At 33.2% G+C, this 24,021-nt stretch overlaps 2 protein-coding genes across 4 annotated transcripts; both read right to left on the bottom strand.

The window, feature by feature from the left end:
* Window positions 1–2,891: 2,891 nt before the first annotated feature.
* Window positions 2,892–13,091, bottom strand: LOC137837889 (uncharacterized). Its single transcript, XM_068647056.2, has 10 exons — window positions 12,533–13,091; window positions 11,290–12,067; window positions 10,151–10,775; window positions 9,819–9,990; window positions 9,184–9,535; window positions 7,711–7,821; window positions 6,321–6,672; window positions 5,497–5,722; window positions 4,442–4,663; window positions 2,892–3,301 (listed from the first exon to the last, which is right to left on the bottom strand). The coding sequence occupies exons 1-10, from the start codon at window positions 13,042–13,044 to the stop codon at window positions 3,157–3,159; spliced, it is 3,495 nt and encodes a 1,164-aa protein (XP_068503157.1). The 5' UTR covers window positions 13,045–13,091; the 3' UTR covers window positions 2,892–3,156.
* A 2,235-nt stretch (window positions 13,092–15,326) lies between these two features.
* Window positions 15,327–23,007, bottom strand: LOC137837893 (uncharacterized). 3 transcript variants are annotated; one of them, XM_068647059.1, is made up of 10 exons: window positions 22,716–23,007; window positions 22,385–22,434; window positions 22,175–22,231; window positions 20,793–21,996; window positions 18,745–20,095; window positions 17,565–17,844; window positions 17,047–17,154; window positions 16,673–16,951; window positions 16,256–16,399; window positions 15,327–15,895 (listed from the first exon to the last, which is right to left on the bottom strand). In XM_068647059.1, the coding sequence occupies exons 4-10, from the start codon at window positions 21,976–21,978 to the stop codon at window positions 15,707–15,709; spliced, it is 3,537 nt and encodes a 1,178-aa protein (XP_068503160.1). In that variant the 5' UTR covers window positions 21,979–21,996; window positions 22,175–22,231; window positions 22,385–22,434; window positions 22,716–23,007; the 3' UTR covers window positions 15,327–15,706. The 3 variants fall into 3 exon arrangements, with proteins under 3 accessions (XP_068503160.1, XP_068503162.1, XP_068503161.1); XM_068647061.1 differs by having other exon boundaries at window positions 22,385–22,614; window positions 22,716–22,924; XM_068647060.1 differs by having other exon boundaries at window positions 22,175–22,614.
* Window positions 23,008–24,021: the final 1,014 nt, after the last annotated feature.

Genomic DNA, 24,021 nt, shown 5'->3' with positions numbered 1-24,021 from the left:
GTGGTGAGTGCAATGTAAGAAGAGAAATAAGAGACCAAGTCATACATGATAAAAACAAATGTCTCTATCAGCAAAGAAAGAACTCTTGAAAAAGAAAAAGAAACATTAATTAAACCACAAAAAGTTTGTTTTTTCATTCTCACCGATGGTAAAAGTGAAAGATGAAGAAGATAGATAAGCAGAATATCTCAAACCGTGATTTAAATACGAAGTATTCAAAGGTGTAGGGAGGATTGATGCTTTCCGAATACAACATTCTTGAATAGAAGAGAAAAGGGATTACAAAATAGATATTTTCTTAGAGTTTGTTAGTAAATATTCTCATCTTATTTTTTATTTTTTTTATTATATTAAAAAAACTCTTGTATACTTAATTACTTAGTTCAAAAGTAGTATTGGATTAGCAGAGAATAAATAATAGTTTCATCTCATTGTTCATGTCTTTCACATAGCTTCAGAGATATCCAGATGTCAGAGTTGCTCTGTTATCAAACCTTAAACATAAATGAATAAACTAAGCACTCATTGTTCATGTTTAGCATCATAGAGTTGACTTCAAGAGGAATTTATGGCTTGACACGTTTGATCACAAACATTTACTTGCAATAATCAAACACTGATAATTATTTTTTGTATGTTATTTAATCTTATCGTACAATTGAAAACACATGACTGTGAGATACCATGAGCCAGTTAACTACGTAATAATATGGCTTGTTTGAACAAAAAAAATTGTTTTCAACAGAAATTATCTGTCATAAGGTGTAGTAAAACTTAGACAACAAAAATAACTAAGTCAGAAATACAGAAAAAAAAATGGAAAAGTCAAAGTATATGTCACATCGTAGTAGAGAATGATATGTTTTGGCAAGTCAACATCAGGAATATAGTAAAATTATTTGTTTTCCAACATTCTCATACCATTATTTTATTATGAGTATTTTTATGTTATTAACACAAGCTATTTACTAAAGTAGTTTGATTATTCTTTTCACTAGTATAATTTTATTTTTTTTCATTACGTTTTTAATTTGTAAAACTTGAATTTGAAACCTAAAGAAATTAAAAGTTTCATTAGTACGAGAAGTTTATTGGTGTTTTCTCCATGTTTTTTGAAGTTTTATGGAGTTATATAGGTCATAGAGGAAGCTCAAAAGATGGTAGATAATTGTTGTTGCTTGAGGTGTCAGCTTAGTTAAGATGTCAAATTGTATAATGAGATCTAACATGAAAGATTTTTCTACTAAATTTAGAATTTAAATAATTAGTTGCTAAAATTTTGATACCTAATTAGATACCAATTTAAAAATTATTTATCAATATTAGAAACTAATTTATAAATCAATAATTTTTTTAATTTCTAAATAGTTTCTAATTTAGTTATTATAGTAACTAATTATTTTTTATTTTTTAAAATTGGTTTCTTGATTATTTTATTGTAGTGATACAGTTATAATTTGGTATGATATTTTTTTATAAAATAAGAGTATATACATTAATCAATATACTCTGAAAAAAATACATGTTTCTAACATAAAACATAATGTTATACATGTTTAATGTTGAATGAAATTAAAAAATCTGTCTTAAGACTTTTTTCCTCAATTTTTTTAAAATGATATTGTTAATTTTTCAAATCTTAATTTTTCAGCACGACTAAGAGTCTTTTACACGTGTTGTTTTTAGTTATTAGGATACACCTACCACTTTATATGATACTTTAATACATAAAAATAGATGATACTGTGAGCACTGAAAATAAATCAATTTATTTTTATTTTTATTCAATGTTTCTTTTTTAATTCCTTGTCATTGACCATTCTATCACTTTGTAATTTTGTTAAAGAATTATTAACTTAATAAAGAAATTGTCCCAATAATACGTGACCTGCATTAACTCTGCATGTACAACAATTGATTTATTATTTATTAATTATAATAGTATATAATTTTTGAAATGTAAAATATATTACGCTGTCACGATAACGAGTTATTTAACAGTGATTATTTACTGTGAGACCAACACAAATAATGTAAAATTTTGACAATTTTACAAATCATCAAAATAAAAATCTTTTTATTTGACAATATCATCCTAATTAGGGATAGAAAAAGTTAGATTATTCAATTCAGTCTGGAGACAGACTTATATCATATCAAATCATGGGTTGCTTCTTCCTGCAACTCCATACCTTCTTCTCTCATCTCTATAGATTTTCGTATTTCCAAAACTATCTTTCTGTAATATTTCGAATTACATAATCCAGAAGTCATTTTTTAAATTTGTAATTAACCTTCGAATTATATAATCCAGAAGTTTTTTTTTTTCAGATGCATGATTACTTTACGAATTACATAATCTGAAAGTCTTTTTTAACTTCCGAATTATGTAATCTGGAAGTCTTTTTCCAAATGTGTTTCCGGATTACATAATCCGGAAGTTATTCTATGGGACTGACACAAGAAGGATAAAAATGTATTTTTGCCAGAAGAAGATATGGAGGTGCAGGAAAATCATGTCAAATTTGCTTCTGAAAATAAGACTTTTATAAAAACCTAACTAATTAAGAAGACCTTTCAAAGGAATTGGAAAGCTAATCGAAAATTTATGTTAAGTGTAAACAATATTTTTATTAATTGTATAATATATTAAAATTATATATGTATTTAACTTTTTAAATATTAAAGTTATATAACATCTTGATTTCAGTCTAATTATTTAAAGTTTAAATTTTAAAAATTGTTATATTTTTAAAAAAAATAAGAATAAAAAGTGAGTGAAGCACATCAAGTTTTCCAGTGGACCACTCAAATAGAGCACCAATCAAACATTTTATCAGCAAACTGCTATCAACTGATTTCTTTTTTTAATTTAGGCAATCAATTGAACATAAGCAAGCAACCTTAGGTTCCTGATATTTTGTTTTTCTTTCAATTCCAATGTTTATTTACAAGTGCATTGCAAGTTCAGATATACCCCTAAATTTACACTTATACTACAATGTATCAATTCCACAAGCTATAACCATGCAAGTAAACTCAATCTGAAAAATGTACCAAACGTGTCGCATCATATCAAGACAAGAGCAATGCATCAGATACTACACTAGCAACGTTTCAACCAGTCGGAAAACAGCAGCACTGGGAGTGTAGATGTCATGACTCTTGCAGAAGGATCTCATAGATGTCAGTTCTCAGATTCAGTTCCTTATCACGCATAACTTCCTGTAGATCAGATAGCTCTTTTGCAGTAAGGACAGAATTAAGCTTGAGAAAGCCATCCAACCATAGCCTTTTTGACCTGGTATGCATATCAACATTAATAATGATGTAATGAGAATAGTAATGTAATAAAAATAGGAGCAAATGTGTATACACAGCAAAAAGGCAGACGTGTAAATGTAACTTGAGATATCAAGTTATCACAAGGTATAGTATTGCCTGATAGAAAATTTCCATTTTTTTGGATCTGTTAAATCTATATCACGTTTCTGGGAAGTGTTAGTTCCAGAAGACTCCTGCTTTAAGGTATGGATTTCAAGATAAAATCAATAGGGTAGAGTCTTGAAGATAAGTAAGGTGTATAGACCTGATTTCTCTTATGCGTCTATTTTATGCATTTGAAACGTCTGCCTGCTACCAAAAAGTGTGTTTTTGAAAAAGAAAGTCAGAGAGTTAGTGCTTTATTCTCTAAACCGAGTTTGGTTTGTTAAACAAACAGGCTATAAGAGATGGTCGAACAGGATCAGGTGCCCCGTAAGCTAACAGACAAAAGTGACACAAAACTGTAATCTGTCAGATTTTGAAAGAGGTTCATTATTAACAGGCCAAAGAGATGGACCTCGGGTATGGAGGATTTACACTAGAAGAAATAAAATAAAAACTAAACCAAAACACAACAATACTTTAATGAAAATTAACTACACTGCCATTGGTGTATTGTTAAATTTAATCTAGGATTAATTGTTTATTTTAGGTTGCGTAAAGCATCAATTTGAAATATCATCACTATTTGGTGACCACAAATTAAAAACCAACTAAATATGACTAATTGGTGTCGCTAAATGATTGACTAACTTCCTTCTGAAGTCGCCAACTAAAAAACCAATACTTTCTACTTTCTGTGTCACATTTGAGTAGGCTATAAAGTCATGTTGGCAGCTTGGACGGAGACAAGATTACAACCCTATATGTTGCCATGTACTTTGGCTTAACCAAAAAATTCTCATGCAAATCACCTACTTTTGTAAATTGTTTCCCAACAACAATTTTTCGGTAAATGCTTTTTTTTCTTTCACCCTGTTTTGTACTTCTGGGCTATACTGCTGAGGTACACGACACTCCAACTCTAAACACCCAAGTGGATTGTTTTCAGCTTCGACTGTGGCAAACTCAATTTACAAAGGAAATATCATTCAATCATTTAAAACATAGTTCTCACCAGGGGCAGGAATGGATAGCACGGAAGAAAACACGACGAGCTGCAGAAGGATCATTTGCAATTTCCATCTCAAACATAATGTAGCAACGCCACAGTACAACTGAGCTGCTAAGACCGTCATTACTCAATGCCTTTTCGAACAATCTACGGATTCGGTGTTGTGAACCACCTCTAAACATTTCAAATGACAACACAAAAAGCCAGAGAACTACAGATGGTTTCCTGAGAATGTACCACAAAAGAACAAATTATTGCTTAGTTTATAACCAAGAAAATTTGCACAAACCAACTAGAACATTTGAAATTACCATACATATACTTATGTGGAAACAGAAAACACGTGTAAAACTGTAACAGTAATAAAAAGGAAATTTGAATCTAAAATAAGAGGATATAAAATATTTATCATAAAAAAAGTGATTTGTATATCGGGTCTACAAAGCAAATATTACTGCTATTTAAATAGAGGGAGAAATAGATTACTTAGAACCTTAAAAGGGGAGGGGGACTTCTAAATTACAACAACCTTCAATGTACAAAACCTTCGAAGAGTTTTTAAGCACTCCACTTGCACTCTTTACAACATCATAGTGTAATGCTTGGAAGTAGAAAGCTAAAAATTTAACAAACAAACCAATTTCTTGCTTTCAACAGGCAGAGAGAGAAAGTACATTGCCTTAGAAGGGGCTCCTTCCTTTGAGATCAAAACAAGATATGACAGGGAAAAAAAGGGCTGCACTTTATATTTCACATAAAGTTCCTAGAATAGCTTTTGAATGTCAATTTTCTTTAAAAAAATTAAACATACATTATAGTAGTAACATAAGTCTAATTTTAAGCTTAAATTCACTTGTTGGATAAAAGTTACAACTTTCATTAATGGTCTACATCTTCCCTAAGAAAAGCAATTAACTTGTGCTTGTTGACCCGGGTAAGAAACCATTTCAAAATTTCAAAATCTTTCGAGTTGCAATATTATTGTCTTGAAATTTCTGTCTAATCAGACCATGACATCCTTTGAAAAAATCATGAAGCTATATGGAAAAGGAACATACTTGTAACAACAGTCATCTAGAATCCGCCGCAATTTATTAGATGTTGTGTAATAATTGCCGACCTCCACTACATCTTTTAGAAGTTCAGGACTGAAGGGATATATCTGGAGGCCATGCAAGATGGATTCCCAAACTTTCATGAGACTTGATTCTCTTTGATGTCTTTGAAGCATCTTTATATGATAGTTAAACAAAAATTCAAGCTGATAACCTTGACTTCTTCTTTCTGCAGGTTGCAAGCATTAGATTCACATCATAAGTACCAAATATGAAGCAGTAAAGACAGGCGACATTACAAACTGCTTCTACAGGATACTATATCAGAGCATTTTAGTACATGGCATTGCACTTCCTGTGCGTTTCTTGGCCAATAGAAATATTATTTATTACATACCATGTTTCAATTGCAATCATGTTAAATTCCTTTCCATCGAAGATACAAAAAACGTATTTTAAATCTATCCATGTGTCTACAGGTCAAACTGAAATAATAACATTTAGGAGGAATAGCCATGCAACAGAGATCAAGATACAGCAAATATCAATTCCATGCAATCCTACCACCCCAAAAGAGAGCAACCAAAAAAAAATTACTTAATATTTACAAATAACATCATGTTCAAAATGTGGACTTAGAAGTTTTGGATGTCTGAATAGTATAATTATAGTTTCCACCAGTTACCAACAAAAATGACAAAGACCGTCATGGGGAAGATTGGATAATGTTAAGAAAAATTAAGAACATCTATTTGAACTTTAAAATAACACTTGTCTTAAATGTCCCATGTTTTCTAAAGAGAATATCCATTATGAAGAGGCATAACCTGGAAGCACCATTGAAAAAGCTTGACTCAAAACTTCAATACCCGCATCCCATCCAGTAGTCAGCTCCTCAAACAGGGAAGCAGAACATATTAGAGCTACAGACTGGTCATTTATTACACCATGAACCCAAGATGACCATACTGTTCTTAGTTTTTCTTTAAATCCTTGATGTGCTCTAAGCAGTTGCACACCTGAAGCTTGACTTTTAAATGGGCTGTATTTTGTACCACTTCCTAAGCATGATAATATATGTATTGCACGACATGAAGACTCACAACCATCAGCAGAGTTATTTGCAACCTCCACCTCAGCATACCAGAAATATAGAAGAGGAGCACTGGACTGTAGTTCCTACTCCATTAAAGTGAAAATGCAATCATCAAAAAGAACAAAAACTCAGGCAGAATTTGTGACATAAAAAACCTGTATTAAAGCTATTTAATTAAAAAACAAAAGGCTTGTTAGTTTGTGCTTTTTTCTAAGTTTAATTATAAGATTTGTTTCAAAAAAAAATGTATAATAACTATGTTATGTAAGTTTTTTAAAAAAGCAGAAACTTGTTTTAGTGTTTTTCTCAAAGGCTAAAAATAGTTTATTCTTCAAAAACTACAAAAAAAAAAACTGTATCATATGATCCTTTTTTTTGTATAAGAATGAACACACAGACACAAAATCTTAGGGACAACACACACATGCAAGTACATATCAGAATGCTAGTGCTACAATTTTGTAGCACACATGGACGTTATTGTACATATATGCATAGCATGCTAACTATTTCACCTTTATGCGTAGGTTAGCTATCCTCCATATCTTTAATTGGGCAATGTACCCACTGTTGTTTATTTTTAGTTCAAACTTCAAAGGTGGGGAAAATTTTGGTAAATTTCTATTGTGCTGTTATAATTGATGAATAAAACCATTAGGCCTTTAAAGTTCACACTAAAGATAATTTAGTCAGTACAGTCCAGAAACTTCAAGTATTTTCCCTCCCGTCCAAATCCCTCAATATTGGAGAGGAGAAAAAGACGGGGAGGGGTATTGAATCCCTTGTTTACCTTCCCTCCAATTTTTTGAACCAAACAAATTATTTTTAGAAAAAACCTTGCCTTACTCCCCTCCAACCAAACACAATGTAAAAGCAAACATGCTTACTTCACGTATCTTTTTTTCCTTTAAAAAGACTTGTTAATATAGAGATAATATCAAAAAGGGAAAGGAGGTCACGGAATCCTAAAAAAAGAGAAAACAATTGACAGAAAGAGAAATTTGATAGAGAAATCCTATTTAAAGGGTAGCATGTGTTTCAAATTGCCATACAAAAAGAGTTAGCAAAGAATCTCTCACCAAAAATAAAAAGTGACATTTAAGCAATAAAACTAAGCATACCACAGGAAGCGCTTCTACAGATAACAATGCCATGTCAAACACTTTCCTTGCATGATCAATGTTACCATAAGTAGCCTCTCTTCGTGCATATACACCACATAGCAATACATCCTACAATAACCAAATAAAAAGAATAAAATAATCTGAGAAGCAAACATATCATAACAAAGAATAAGATCAATAGAATGAAATGTAAATCTTAATCCTAGAAAAATAGTTCTTTGTTCATTTCCTAATAAATGATAGAATAGCAGCAAGGTACCATTTAATTCTAGTCACTAGGTACCTCAGTTTTATTTTGTGCTCATGCATAAAGTTGTCTCTATTGGCACCTTTTTCTCTTCTAAACATTAAAACACAACATCATTTTATTTTCTCTCCATAACTACTTAATAGGGGTCTCCAACAAGAATATAATTATCTTTTGGCTTAATTAAATTTCAAATTCCTCCTAAATTTGAGTATTTTCAATTAAGTCTCTATTAAATGTTTTTGGTCTATTGAGTACTAAAAAAATTTATATTTTTCAATTGAGTCTCTACAATTTAACTTTTTTACTAACTGGATGATGTGATTGTTATTTTGTCCCATCATCTTGCTTACTCGATGTAATAAAAAAGGGAGACTTTGTGGTTAATATAAACTGATATTCCAATTAATATAAAAAGACACGTGACTTTTATTGTTTTTATTGAAAACATTTTGGATAACAAGGACTCTCTCCGTCACCTACATCAATGGTGGTGATAGCAACGGTCCCTTGGTCGCAGTAGATGATGACAGAAAAGCCAGTGGGGAACATGACAACCTTGTAATCCAATACGTTTTCAGTTAAAGCAATAAAAGTCACTTGTCATTTTACATTAACGGCAATATCATTTTGTATCAATCACAAAACCTCACATTTCTTAGTACATAGAGACAGGCAAGATGATGGGACAGGATAACAGTTATGTTATGTTACCCACTTAACAAAAAAAACTAAAAAAGCAAGGCTCAATTGGAAACTATAAAATTTTTGAGTACTCAATAAAACAAAAAGAATCTATGAACTCAATTGAAAATGCATAAAGTTATGAGTGGCTTAAAACTTAATTAAGCCATATCTTCTTATCCTACAAGGATTTATATCCCAAAACTACTATAAAATCTCTAAAGTAAAATCATCACAACAAACTAAAAATTATTCCATTTGGCCTCTCCTTTCATCCATGACACCTTCACAGCAATTTAAATAATCAGAACAGAAATAAATCATATATTGTTTTCAAATAAAATTTCAAAAATGTCAGTTCTGCACTTGCAAGAAAATATTTTGGTAACAGAAACATTGAAAGATATAATAAATGAAAATATCAATTTAGATATTTCACAACATTTTAATAGATATAGTTGTAGATACTAAAGATTTGCTAAACACATTCATTTATCTTACAAAAAAGGAGCAAGAGAGAGAGCAACGAAAATCAATACCTGTCGATCACTTTTTAGAAGAGATTTTGCTAAAGATCGACATGGTGTAACCATACTGTTAGAAGAATTCATTTTTGTAACATATAGCTCTTCAGAAATAAGAACAGCTTCTTCCAACATGTAATTACGTGGGAAAACGGTTAAGCAAAGTAAAACAGCATTCCGTATAAATTTCATAATATCAGCATTCCTTGAGAAACTGTCGGATAGGAAATCAAAACTGAAACCAGTAGGACTATTCTGTGTTTTAGTCAAAACTTCATGTATGCGTTTCAACTTCTCTAACATAGAATCTGGCAGATTCTCCAAACTACGGATACTGTATGCCATTGTTGGGCTATTGGAGCAAAACCTACAAAAGAAAGAAGATACAAAACCAATGGCATCAATTCAAATAACATGAATAAGTGTAAGCAATAAATCACCACGGAAGGATTGAGCCACTAAAAGCATTTGTAACTCTAGCAACACACATTTGTGTTAACCAACTATTTTGTGTTAACGAACTAGCATGGCACATTGGATTCCTAACCAATTAGTATACTAGAGCATATACTAATCCATCCTAGCTTTTAAAAAACTGATTCCCACCATCAACTAGGGTGCACAAAGGGTATCTATGTTAGAAAACTCACAATTGAGACATCTTCCCACCATAGAAGTCAATGAATTGGTACAACAACGATAGTCGAGCCTCTGTTGTTCTTAGGGAAAACAAGTATTCATTCACATCTTCATACAATACAACTCTCAAGAGTTGCTCATCCTCATCTGTCTTCTGCGCCTCACTAGCAGGAGAGGTTGTATCTGTTCATTGTTATGTAGCACACTTGTATAAATAGCTTGTTTGTAATAAAATTAAATTTTCTTTCAAAGCAATAAAGCAAAATTCAAGAAAAGCCATGCACACACAAAAAGTACATTTAGAGAGAAGGATAGTAGTTAATGCAACGAGAGATGATCCTACTTGATTTCCTATGAACAGGCATCCACTGATCACAATCTCTAGAAGACTCTTCTTTTGACCATTTGATCCAAGTTGAAGCGTCATTAACTTCACCACTATCCCCATCATTGATATCTATACCCAGCATCTTCAGAAAATTCTCAGTATCAACTTCTGTCTCAACTTCATTAAATTCCTCTTCATCTTGAGTATCCCCTGTAACCACATCATTGTTGTCTTCATTTTCAACTATAGTAATACCCTCATTATCTTTGGACCTAGGTTCTGACCAACCAGTCCAACCACCACCTTCATTTTCACGTGAGAGCTCCTCATTTATAACTTTTTGCCTAGTTTCCTCCTCTTTCTCCAACCATGTGGACCAACCGAGAGCCCCTTCTTCCCCAACTCTAGCACCCCCACTGTTCCAAAAATGCTCAAACAGTCTGTGTTTACCCTGCTCAGTGAGCAGCAAAGGAGGACAAAACAAGCTAAACTCTATTTCAGCCTGAAATAAAGCTGTGGCCAATTCTCTATAACCAGCCTGCCACTCAAATCTGCAAAGACTAAGAAATACATCCACAAGACCAAGTTCTAACTGAACAAATGCAGGATCTGGTGAAGAAGGGTCAGCATCTTGAAGAACCTGCTAAAAACAAATCATGCTTCCTGTTAGAACAATTTCAAGATCTCACAAAATATTCACTAGATATTAAATTAATACGTGAAAACGGTCACACAAATGATGTCAAGTTGTTTGGTTCTAACATTTTATCTCTGTGACCTATGATGTATAAAGCAACTACTTTATACACCTTCAAAATGAAAGCAAAAATGAAAGGATGTTTCAACTTTGTTTGTTCATACAGCGCATAAAATGCTTGTACATAAGTTTTATTCTAAGACCATGAATTCCCTTGCCTTCAAATTCCAACCACTTAAAGAGGGAAGTAAAAAGTTAAGGAAAAGTAGTTGCTTGGTGAACAGGATCCCTCCTTCAGTTTTCTCTCTCCCAGTGCAACTATATATGAGGATCAGGTCATTCACTAAATAGAAAATAACATCGCATGTGCAATCAAGAAGATACATTAAAAATAAATTGAAAATATTCACTCTTGCAGACAAACCAAAAAAGAGGATAAAGCATAAATGTTGAGAACCTGCCTAGAGTGCTTGCTGCATGAAGCAGATAGAGCTTCAATTGCATGTACGTACATCTTCCTGACCTCTGAAACCTTGAATCTGGAGAAATTTCTCTGAACTGTGAGCAAGAATTCTCCCCATAACTTACAACTACCATAGTGTTGCAAAAGTATCTTCTCCCATCTTGCAATTAACACATCCGAGCTGTCTCTCACCTGATAAGCTTTCAGAAGGCAAAGCAATATCTCTTCATTGTCTGGATTAAGCTCAACTGCCTTCTCCAGAATGCTAATCTTCTTCTCAAGGGTTTGCAATCGAGCACCTTTCTGCCGCTGCATCCCTGCAACTTTATCTTGGAACTCTGCAAAAGCTAACCAAACTTTTTCATCATGGGGGTGTTCCCTTGTTAGTTTGTTGAACTCCCTAGTTTTGTTTAACATTTCATCTTCCCAAGATTCTTCAAGCAGTGCTGAAGTTTTGGAGACAGAATCACTGTCAACAGCTCCATGAGATGCCCCAGCATCTGATTCAGATAAAGGTATAAACTCATCTTGCATAGTGACAGAAGACAGTTTTGGAGCAACAAGATGAATACGCTTAAAGCTCTTATGTTTCTCCAAAGCCATATACTTTCCAGACCAGTAACGACCAGCAGACTTCATTTTAGCATCTAGTGCATCAACATCACCATCTCTATCCCAGAGTGAACCCGTCCTATTCCACCAATACAAACCTCGAGTATGTAGCCCAGACAGTTTCAAGGGATTGTAAGATTTGTATCGGGCAACATCCATTCTGCATAGTATTTACAAAGAATTGTCATTCATCACTAATGAAACAAAAAATAATAACCATGAACCCATAATCAGTTTGTAAAGGAAGTGAAGCAGGGACAACCTGTGAACAAGATGTCAAAGTTCAACAGGAACTAAACTACCTTTCTGTGCCACATCACATAAATCCCTAAATTTCTGAAGTCTAAGAACAACAACGACATTAATTGCCTACCCCGTTTCTTTCTCTACTCCAATAAGTGATTTTCTTTCATTTTTAGGCCACATTAACGCAATCTCTACCTAAACTCCCTCTTTAGTCCCCGTTGAGACACAGCTAAAACTCACTATTTATAACGAAAACGTCAATTCTTCACAGATGCATATAAATGAATACATGCCAAGCAACAATTGAGAAGCCATTGGTATCCAACAACAACTAAATCATTAAATTCAATCCCATTTCAAAATATTCCATCTAAAATACCTATAGATGCATCCAAACGCCAGATTATCGCGATCTCCGTTAGAATCAAAGTAATAATCTTTGGTAACGTTGTTGTCTGAATCTGCCCAAACTCGAACACGGGACTTCCGCGAACCAAAACCGTCGAATCCGCCTCTCTCCGCAGACGAATCACGCCTCCGCTTCTTCTTCTTCTTCCTTTTCTTCCTCTCTCTGTCCCTTCCGCCTCCGTCGGATTCAGAAGATTCCAGAATCTCGTACCGAGAAGGGAGGGGATGCGCCTCAGCATGATTTTCATCGTCCTCGTCGTTTTGTGGCGGAGATAGACTGGTTTCGCGGTTGATTTGAGAGGCGAAGGCATCGTTTATGACAGAGAGGTCGGTGGTGAAGCTAGAGTTGCAGAGCCATTGAGGAGTCGAAGAAGTGGTGGTGGTTTGGAGAGAGGAGGAGGATGGGAACAGAGGGAATAAGGAAGGCTTTTGTTCGTCGGATGACGGCGCCGCCTCCGCCGCCGACGGCGGGTTTTGCTCCATTTTGAAATTTGAACGACGGAGATATGTGAAGAAATGATAGTGTCCGAAACGTGATAGAAAGTAAAACAGTGTAGCAGGAGTGTTGGACTGGAAATGGGCCAATGGGTCGGGGTCTATTTTTAAATGAATATCCGATAGTTTCTTACTGTACCTCTCTTTTTTCTTAGTGCACCTACATTACAGTGTTATTATTTAGACTAAGTGTATAATAATGCTTATTAGTATAAATTGACGAAAAGTTAATTATTTTATTATGTTATTTTTAATTAAAAATTAATTAAATTTTTGAAAAAATTAATGTCAAATATTTATTTAAAGGAGTATGTAATGATGAAAATTATATGACATTGAAAAAAATAAAATATATTGTATAAAATTAGTGACTAGTTGTATTTTATGAATATTTCATCTCTTCATCATATTCCATTTTTCCTTTTTGAATTAATGACTTGTTAACTTCAATAATAAAGTCTTTCCTCATATTCAACCAAATTAATCAAATTGTTCTTCGTTTCCTTTTTATTTATATATTATTTAAACTAATCTCTCCATTTTTAAAATATTTAATTTCATTCTTATATTAAAAAAATACTTTTTGTTTGATTTTTTAACCTGTTGATGTGAGTTGATGGCAAGACAACTAAAAATTGGATTATCAAATTAAATATTTTAAAATGAACAGAATTAATAGAATAATGTAATTTAATCAAACAGTTATATTCCTAATTTTTAAGTTAATGTGCGTTGGACGATGAATGAAAGAGTACTTAATTTAAACTTACGAGATAGATTTATTTATTTTATATTCTTCTTCCATAGTTGTTTATTAATAACTTATAAGAGTTCTACTTAAAATTATTCTAATTCAATTAGGAGATAAATAAAATTTAAGTTCTCAGCAAAGATTAAGCTCAAATAATACACAAACAAAAGATGACATTGAATTTAACATGTTAAACCACTTATATATAACTTTTTTTATAACAATTTCAAAAATACAATATAGTTAATATATTCAAAAGTAAAAAATATAGCACAGTTGCTTGTGTAACAAATAAAAAGAGGTTATATCCATTGTGATGGATTATAATTTCTTTTTTTTTTCAATTTGATCCTCTTACTTTTTGTTTTTCAATTTTAATATAAGATTAAAAAATTCATAAATTTTATTCGATCTATAATTTTAAATATATTTAATTCTTTTATTTGGTTTTAAATCGAATCTTAGATTTAAGATATTCGTCTGAGGTAACATCAAGAAATAATTTAGTTAATTATAAAAATAAAAATAAAAAGCATATATAAAATTAAAAATTATACTGAGATCATGAATTTTCTAAAATGTAAAAACTAAAATCACAAAAAAAGTATTGTAAGTCAAAATTAAAAAAAAACACACACTTTACAAATCTCCACCTCTATTTTCTTTTCTCACCTCCATAATATTAAAATTGATCCAAGATATAATTACATAATCTAAAGTATGATTTTAAATTAATTCTTCCAAAACAATACTTTAAATTATATAATTCAAACAAAATTATATAATTTTGAATCACATATTTCAAAATATAGATCTAAATTATCTTTCAACTACATACACGTAAATTTTAGCCTTGAGCTTAGTCAGAAGAATATTCACAAAGTGATTTCTAATGCACACATTCTAACACTTATAAATTAAACAATGCTAAAAACTGCAAAATCACAAGGAAAACTCGTTGAATAAGTTTTAAAAATTTGTCTATTTACATTAAAAATGTGTTTCTTTCATTTTTTTATATTATATATAAACAAGGATTACTTTTGAAGAGAAAAACAAACATTGAAAGTAACATTATACAGCAAAGAGGATATTTACAAAGAAAATAACGTTAAACAAGAACACATAGGTCGGTGCAAGAATGATGGAAGATACTAAGAAGAAACAAGAGAAAGGAACAGCAACTTCAGAAGTTCTGTTGCCCAAAGGCACCAAAATGCTTAATAACCACATTCCTGAAGATGCCATTACCACACTTTGTTGAACTCATTTGCTACCACTATGAAGCTCACAACACCATCAAGATACACTTTGGTTGCTTCCAACACAAGGTAAAGGAAAATTTGCAACACAATTGCCACCAGCTTTTCTTTTAACTGGTGCTTCCAACGGTGCTATCAAACCTCATGCAAAATCTAATAAGTGCTATGTCACAAACTGCGTGTTTGGAAACTCATCTGGAACGTAGAAGCTATAGCCTATTAGCTTCTGATTAACGTTAAAAATCACATCCGCAACGTGAAACCAAACATGCTAAAAATACTACTAATGACTAAATGAATTATCCCACATCATGTACAATCAATATTTCAAGGATTCCCTTTTCAACAAGACCAACCAAAGAAAAGAAATCAACAGCATAATAACATTACATCTTACATGCTAAATTACATCATTGATGGGAAAGACGAGTATTACCCACAAAACCAAACACCTTTCAATGCATCATCAATCATGCAGGAATGTGAAAGTGCACAACTCTTTCCATATCATCTCTAAAATAGATAATGAAAAGCTGCAAGCATGTATGGTGGTGCCTTTCCCTTTCGACAACTTAACTTACCCGGCTTAGGGTAATTCGACGCATTATCACTGAGAGAGAGAAAATCTGCAAATTCTTTAAGATGATATTGGTTCATAAGGGTATGATAACCATGGGTGCTTCAGGGCCTCAGATGCAGAAGGTCGCTTCTTTGGGTTAACCTCGAGCAAATGGGCAACAAAGTCGATGAAGCCTTGGTCTCCCATTGGTAATCTATGCCTCAATGAGGTCTTTTTTGGAATCAGGTATTCTAACCTGTTGCTTTCCTGTGTATCATTAATGAATAGTACTGTCAAATTATTTGAAGAAAGTAAAATGCAAAAGGGTAATGGTGGTACTTTAATTTAGCATAGGAAGAGAATAAATAGTGTGGTAGAAGCACTATAGTGGGTGAGAACAAGAAGATGTGGATCACATGATATCATTTGGTTCAGTTAAAAGCCAAAGTTTCAGAAGTGGTAAAAATAATATAGATGATAGAAAATACTTCGTTAGAAACATAGGAACCTCTCTCTAGGTTTAAAGACAAGTAGGAAGGTACATTTCCTTAAGCATCAAGACTTCAGATTACCTAACACAAATCTGTTTCATTCAAATACTAAGAAAATTAGAAATGATGTTCTCACCTGATTCCGCTCATAAAGCATATGATTTTTTGTGAAGTATTTATATGTATCACGTCCTTTGGCAAGTAAACTTTGATCAACTGGGCCAATGATCCCGATCACCCGAGCAAGTAATGTTGCAGGAGAATCATTTTGGAAGAGGACCTGTATCACACATGGTTGAGTGAGAAAAGAGAGTATTATGCATGTATTTGTATTCAACAAAGAAAAAAATGCACTTCAATATAAGAGATAAAGCTTATATCAGGTTCCAAAGATCCATCATTAGGGAGATTTAGACGTATAGTCATTTGCTTTAAGCACAAGTTAAGGATATATTATTTTATGTACTTCCCACAGGAAATTTGGAGTAAATCTTTGAACGCTTCAAGTATGAAAAACTTCATAGCATTTTGAAATGCATAACATTGATCTTACATTGCCCGTACAAAGTTCTGCCAAGATGCATCCAAGTGACCAGATATCAATCTTCTTGTCGTATGGAAGCCCCAAAATAACCTCAGGAGCACGATAAGACCTGGACTGAACATACGAGCAAAGGTGATCTGTCTCAAAACAACTACTTCCGAGATCAATAACCTTCACTTCACATCTGCTATAGCTTTTAACCAAAATATTCTCTGGCTTCAAGTCACAATGTATTAGTCCAAGACTGTGCAAAAACTGAAGTGCCTCCAAACACTGAATGGTGATGGACTGCACACATAAGTTGAAAAGTGTTTATAATGACAGTGTTATACTAGCAGAAAGGATGAAAACTATAGATCTATTACAAACAGCACACCACAAACCTGCAACCTTGGCATCGTGAAATAAACTTCCCCCCCTGATTCTCGATTAAATTTGTGAAACTCATATAAGTTGGCTTTAAGCAGTTCACATACTATTAACAAGTGTTCCTGCATTACAAGAGATAGTAAAGTCAGATGATAACAGATATTTATCGCTATCACTTTGACTATCGATTAAAAGGTTAGGCCAGATTTAAATTTTTAAAATTTGAAGGCAGTGCTGATAGTTATACTAAATATCATAATCCTGGAAAGTATTGAAACTTGCCAGAGCTATAAACATTAAGTTCAATGGCTTTAGTTAAAAATGACAAATCAACAAATGTGTTATCGTTACATAGTGCACATAAATATAGAGAAAGTGACAAACAAAAACCATTAGCATCCAAAATAAACTATACCTATTCATGGATGTTAGACTCTTGATAGTACCCAGAAATATGCATAAATCAACTATTGATTGAAAGAAAAAAACTAATAATAATAAGTAAAACAATAGCACATCCAAAATCACTTACTCTATAATAGAAATAATCATACAATCTTAGAAGGTGGAACTTGTCTGAAGGATCATGCTTATTGACATACTTAAGAAGCTTGATCTCATCAAGGCTTTGGTCAAAGAAATCTTTGTTGTTCTTTATAATCTTAACACAGACATCCATGCCTGTGTGCAGGTCATGAGCTTGTATAGCTTTGCTAAATGCAGCAGATCCAAGATACTCGGTGACATGATAGCGCCCAGCTATTACAGAATTTAAAACAACATGGAAATTCTTGTCCTCCTCAAAGCCAGTTCTGAGCAACAAGAATTGGGTTCAGTTAGCATGCCAAACGGTCAAAAGGAACAAGAAGAATGCTGACTTTGCAACATAAGATTAGTATCTAAAATGACAATCTCATGGTGGCCTCCTAACATAGCACAAAAGTTAACACTTCTAAAGCTCTGTACACATCAGCATATAACTTTCCATGGGATGGGGGAAAGAATCTTACCATCTAAACAATAAGTTTCATAGAGAATTATCAAGACATGTATGTTATATTGTACCCATAACAGTAGCTTCGTCTCACAAAATGTAAGAATAACAGGATTAAAACAACTTCAGGTATTTGCAACAATTATCAACAAGTCTAGAGCATGCAATTAAATGATCAAGCACAGCACCAACTAAGAAGACAGCATTATTATACACAGACATTTTGATTGAGTTAATTTCATGACTACTAATGAAGGAACAAAGAGATGTACACGACAAATAAAATGACAAATAATGCATGTTTTTCACACAAATCATAAAATATACCCTGTTCCAAATTTTATAAAAGTGGTGGAGATTTCAAAAAGGGAAATAGTAGATTTGTTGTCATGGTAATGTTTATTTTCCATTGTTAACAGAACCAAATGTTCACAAAATGTTGTTTACATTTACTATTACGAATGTCCATGTGTCTAAAGTTTCATAAAGATGTCTGTGACACAAATCAATTAATATAATAGGAATTCACAAGTGATGAGAGATAGAATGAATAGTTGTCAAGTTAAAAAGAAATTGGAATGATTTACAAAGCTTATACCATATTTCAATAGTTTTAAACTTCTATATTGTATTATCATAAAAGAATCTATAGTGCTAATTTCCTCAACTACATTGTTGAGTTAACAAAAATAGTAAAAATGAAATATTTAAAACATGCCTGTTTTTCCTGTGCACGATCTTTAGATTGAAGGTTTCAAATTCTTCCTCTTGAGCCTTTATTTGCCTTACCTGCTCTTGCACAGCAGCTGCCTCCTCATCCTCTAGTGATGCACCTATATCGTCTTCCCTTACCACACTTATCTTTTCATCCTTTTCTAGCTTGACATGCTCTCCATCAGTATACCCATAATTTGAGACCGTAGTTGGAGAAGAGTTTCTGGATCTTACCACAATAGCATTATTATCATCCCTAGAACTTTTAACAGGCGAAGAATCACTACTCTTCCGCCTCCAAGAAGAAAGCATGTCATCAGAGCCCACAAAGGCATTAAGACAGTCTTCTGTTTCATCTACATTACAATTACTCGAAAATAGGGACTTACTGGAGCCAGCCGAAATCATCTGGCCATCTCTAAGAGATTGAGGGAATGAAAAGTTCCCATCAGTATGTGTTTTTATCTGCGAGCATGCATCTTTATCACTGTCTATGACATATTTATTTGATTCATTCTTGTCATTTTTCTTGTTATTTTTTCCTGATTTGTTAAAAGAACTCTTGTCCAAATCCTGATGAGTGTGTTTGGAGCCACTGCGCACAGTATCATGATCACGAAAATATTCTAAATCCCCCTCACTACTACCACCAATCAAACTTCCATGCACTTCACTACCAATATCAGCAGCATCACTGTTGATCCCCACTCCAATTGATCTAACTGAACCGTGCTGATCATCTTCCATGTCCTCAATTCGTGGCCTCGCACTATGATTCAGAACCTGCCCATCTCCCAGCATGATAAGATCATTTTGGTGAGTGACAAAGCCCTGCCTGACAGGTTCTATATGCATCAGATTCAGTTCTTCAACGTCCATCAGTTGTGTATCATATTGAGTCATTACATCGTTACCATTGGTTCTTCCATACATTTCAGTAATTGTTAGACCAATAGGATCATCTGAAATGACTGGCTCAACATTTTTTGGTAGAATATATTGCTCACCAGAGAAATAAGAATCCTCCTCAGCAAAAGATTGATCATCCTCTTCATCTTTGGCTGGACCTCTTTCCTGAGGATCTGGAACACTTCCATGCCCCGTCCCCTTTTCATTGTCACTGGGGTAATCAATTTCGTGTGCCAAAAACCAGGCCTCATCCTCAATGGGTTGTCTCATGTACCCAACATCTTCATCATCATCATATTCATCAGAGTCCCAATATTCATTTGGATAATCAAGAGATTCACTCAACCCATCCCCAATTGTTGCAAAACCTGATACAAGATCAGATGTATCCTCTGAAATCCCTTGACTTACAGACAGCCAACTGCCCCCTATAGCCTTCCTCACACCTGAAAAATATATCAAAAAGTCAATATTTGAATATGCACAAATTGTTGATGTTAATTCTGGCAAAACAGCCCAAGCAAAAGCATTAATGTCATTGTCATTTAGCAAAGAGGGAAAATCTTCCTATCTGAAACAGATAATAAAGGACAAAGAAAAAGTTTCAGAAGACAAAATACGATAATATTGAATGTTTAAATTACTTTTTCCAAATCAATACATTTTTTAACAAGAACAAATGAGATCGTTGACATTAAGGCGACTAATTCTTTTCACAAACTAAATATCATTGAAATAGGAGTTCAAATCACAAACATTCAAGAGACTTAAATTTGCAGAAAAAATCCATGGCATGAATTGGACAAATCATCAGTTGAATTGAAGTCAAGTAAACACAATGATCATGGCCACACCAAACATAAACTTTACCCTCTTTAACTGCAGGCAAAATGGTAAGTACTAGTTCAAAACTTGATGTATCAACACTTGTCAAACATACAAACTTAATACCAGAAAGAAGCCAAATAGGATCACTCTTAGAGGAACATATACAAGCCAAAAAAGAGGAAAATTACCAATTAACATGCTAAACTATCAGCATGATAAACAAACAAATGAAACAGAAAATTTGACCCAAAGAGTAAACAACTAATTAAAATGCCAAGAAAATTGATAAGTTAACAATGACTGCAAAATGTTAACCTGTAGTTTTAATGTCTTGTCCAATAGGGACATCCAAATATGACCCAATAAGTAAGGAGTTGTCGGCACCAGCGAGTTTCACAGCCAGTCCGTCAGACTCAAACTTATCTCCCCAATTAAAAGTCAAGGGCTTATCTTCTGACTTGATTTTTACAGGAGGAAGCCTAGGAAACTCTTCCTTTGGATTCTCCAGTGCAAGAGGAAAATTTAAGCTGCCAGAACTGCCTTGCAACTTTCCTAAGTAAAGAGCTCTTCCTACTTCATCCACTTGCTCTTTTATTGACGTCATGACATCACCATTTTCTGCCCTTCTCTTCTCCTCTTGTCTGTCAGAATAAGTTGAACCGTTGTAGCTTGTAGACATATCCCCCTTTGAGAAAGGGAAAACAGTCTTCACAGAACAATCTTTCCATAGATCTGTAGATGAACTCACATTCTCATCAGTCCTTGACAAGTGATTATCTATCAAGTTCTCTTTAAGAGATGAAGCATTAAATTTGAGCTGCAGATCATGTTCCTTAGGTTCTTTATTAGGCATAAAGTCATACTTCGGTTCTGTAGAGGCTTTACCACTACTTCCAAGCCACAAAGTTGTCTTTTCAGCAGGTACATTATTTGCCTCCCCAGATTTCACATTACTGTTGGTTGCATCAGGAGCTTCACCAGTTTGATACTTTGATTGTTGAGATATGGGGGCCTTCAAAGCATTACTCGGTCTACTTCCACTATCGTTTTGGTAAGGTTCCACAGGACCATTGCTGGGATTAAACTTCCACGAGTACAAATCAAGAACACTGTCCTCCGAACCCTTTGAGAAAGTAAAGTTTTTTTCACTCGTCCCAACAACTTCACTAGACTTGTTCCTTTCCCCTGTGGGAGCAACAGTTTTCCATTTGCTTTCTTCTGCAGCATTTCTACCAGTCCCACATTCTATTTCCTTCACAATCAGTTCTTTAGAAACTTCAACACCGTCACGAGAATCCAACCCATGATTTTCTACTACAGGCTTCCCCTTATCATTCTGCAACCCGCCACGCAAGTCCTTTTCTTCCAATGTAAGCTTCTGCAAGAAACCATTCACATCAGAACAGTTACTGAGCTCACTACGCAAAGCCGCCTCAGCTCGGGTGAACCTATTCCTCCTCAGAAAATCCAAAATCACTTCAACTGAATTTGTGTCTGCCATTCTCAAGCCCCTTCCAACCTAAACTCAACCCAACAAACAAAAACACAGAACAAGCTTCAGAAAAAAAAAAAAAAAAAAAAAGCAAAACACAAGAGCTTTCATTCCAAAATAAAGTCTTCAAAACATATTTCCACAGCAAACATTAAAAGAAAGAGAGAAAAAATTGACCATGTTGAAGAGAAATCGAAAAGCTTACCTCGTATCAGGCATAACAAAGTGGTGGCATTATGCCACCGTTGTGTTTGTATTATACCTGAATAAAACAGAAAACCGAAACAAAACCGGAAGCATAAGTGTTTGTTTCCTCCAGAACAAAAAACCCTCGGCAATCAAAGCCGATAAATTTGTCTAACTTTTTTGTTCCTTGAAAACAACGAAACCTAGGAGAGATGTTCCCAGAAAATACCGCAAACACCAAAGCTTCTCGAGATTTTCCCAATCACCGATCCAAAGCCACTGCAGAAAACCCCAAACACCCACAACCAATCAACGAAAAGGGCAGCAGTAATTTTCACCCAACCGAAGATAAAAACAAAAAAGAAAGGTTTTTGCGAAGTGGGAATTTTTCAGAGGAAACCCCAATTGCCAATTGCCATCGAGATCTGGCATTTAAGTCCCAGAACGAATTTCCAGGCCCTGCTGGAACGAAAGGGGGAAATGGGGTCCCAATAAAACGGCAAATGAATGAGAATTTGAAAAAAAAAAATTAAAAAAAAAAAAAACATAGAAAAAAGCACCTGGGAACAGAGGGTGTGTGTTGTTTGTTGTTTTGCTTGTAAAGGGTTTAGAGGGTACGCTGCGTTCTCTTGTCCCTTCCTTCCCTGCTACCTCTGCTGATGAATTGAGGTGGTGAATGGTGATGGTGGTGGACCAATGCTATAGGTGTTTCTGCTCTGTTGCTTCTCAATATTTTATATCTTTTTTCTTTCTCTTCTTAATTCAGTTTAACTTTTATGAGGTTAATTTAAGTTTCTTAACCCAAATCTTGCATGCAAAAGGCATATTTGAATTTGTGTTTTTGCACCCTCTACACCTGTCCCACTGCTACTCATCTCTATATAACTTTTTTTACTCTCCTAATTATCTTTTTCAACATTTTCTTTTTATTAAAAAAATTACAATTTTTATTTCTTTATAGGTCAAATTAAAAAGTTTTCACAATACTTAGCATAACATAGTTATATATTTTATTTTGAGAATTGAGTTATACTCCATGAATGATGTGTCAATGTTGTTGTCAAATTGGTTATCACCATTGTTTTAATATGAATTATAGTTATTTATTGCCATTGTTGGTGCCTAAAAGTATGATGACAATAACAATAATAATAGGGTAAAATCTTTCTAAATGGTTATTCTTTTAACTTCAACTTTAAATGTTTAATTTTTTAGTGTTTTCTACTTCCAAATGAAACTAATTTATATTGTTTTAAACTAATATTTAGGGATGTGAATGGTAGAAGTTTGTTGGAACAAGTATTTTAAAATTTGGAAAAAATAAGTTCAATCTATATTATTGTTTCTTTAAGCATTTTATTGTCACTTAAGTTTTAAAATTAAATTAATTAAAAGTGTTTTATACGTAAATATTAAAATAATTATTATAAACAAATATTTGTTAGTGAAATAAATGCGCGTATTTGTGTGTGTGTATATATATATATATATATATATATATAAATAAATAAATTATGTTGACAAGGAAAAAGAATTGTTAAAAATATAATAATAATTTTTTCATTAATAATTACAGTCCAATCAAATTGTTAACAAAATAATCATGAATGATTATATGTATTTATTAGACATAAAAAAAAACTACTAGTTTTTTAAATTAAAATTCCACGCATGGATTGTTAGTGTAGATATTTCTACACTCTAAATTAATAATAGAAAAAAGGTTATTGTCATGATTTTCAAATAATTGTCATAAAACCTAATAAACTATGCATAATAATTTGATGATAGAACACTAAAGACTTTCGTACTATCCATGTATATTTATTTTTTAATTTTTATTAATGAAAAAGGTTTGCATTGGAT

Source organism: Phaseolus vulgaris, chromosome 4 (assembly GCF_051622355.1).
Source record: "Phaseolus vulgaris cultivar YP4 chromosome 4, ASM5162235v1, whole genome shotgun sequence".
NCBI classification, from domain to species: Eukaryota; Viridiplantae; Streptophyta; class Magnoliopsida; order Fabales; family Fabaceae; genus Phaseolus; species Phaseolus vulgaris.
This window is presented reverse-complemented; position numbering and strand designations above follow the sequence as displayed.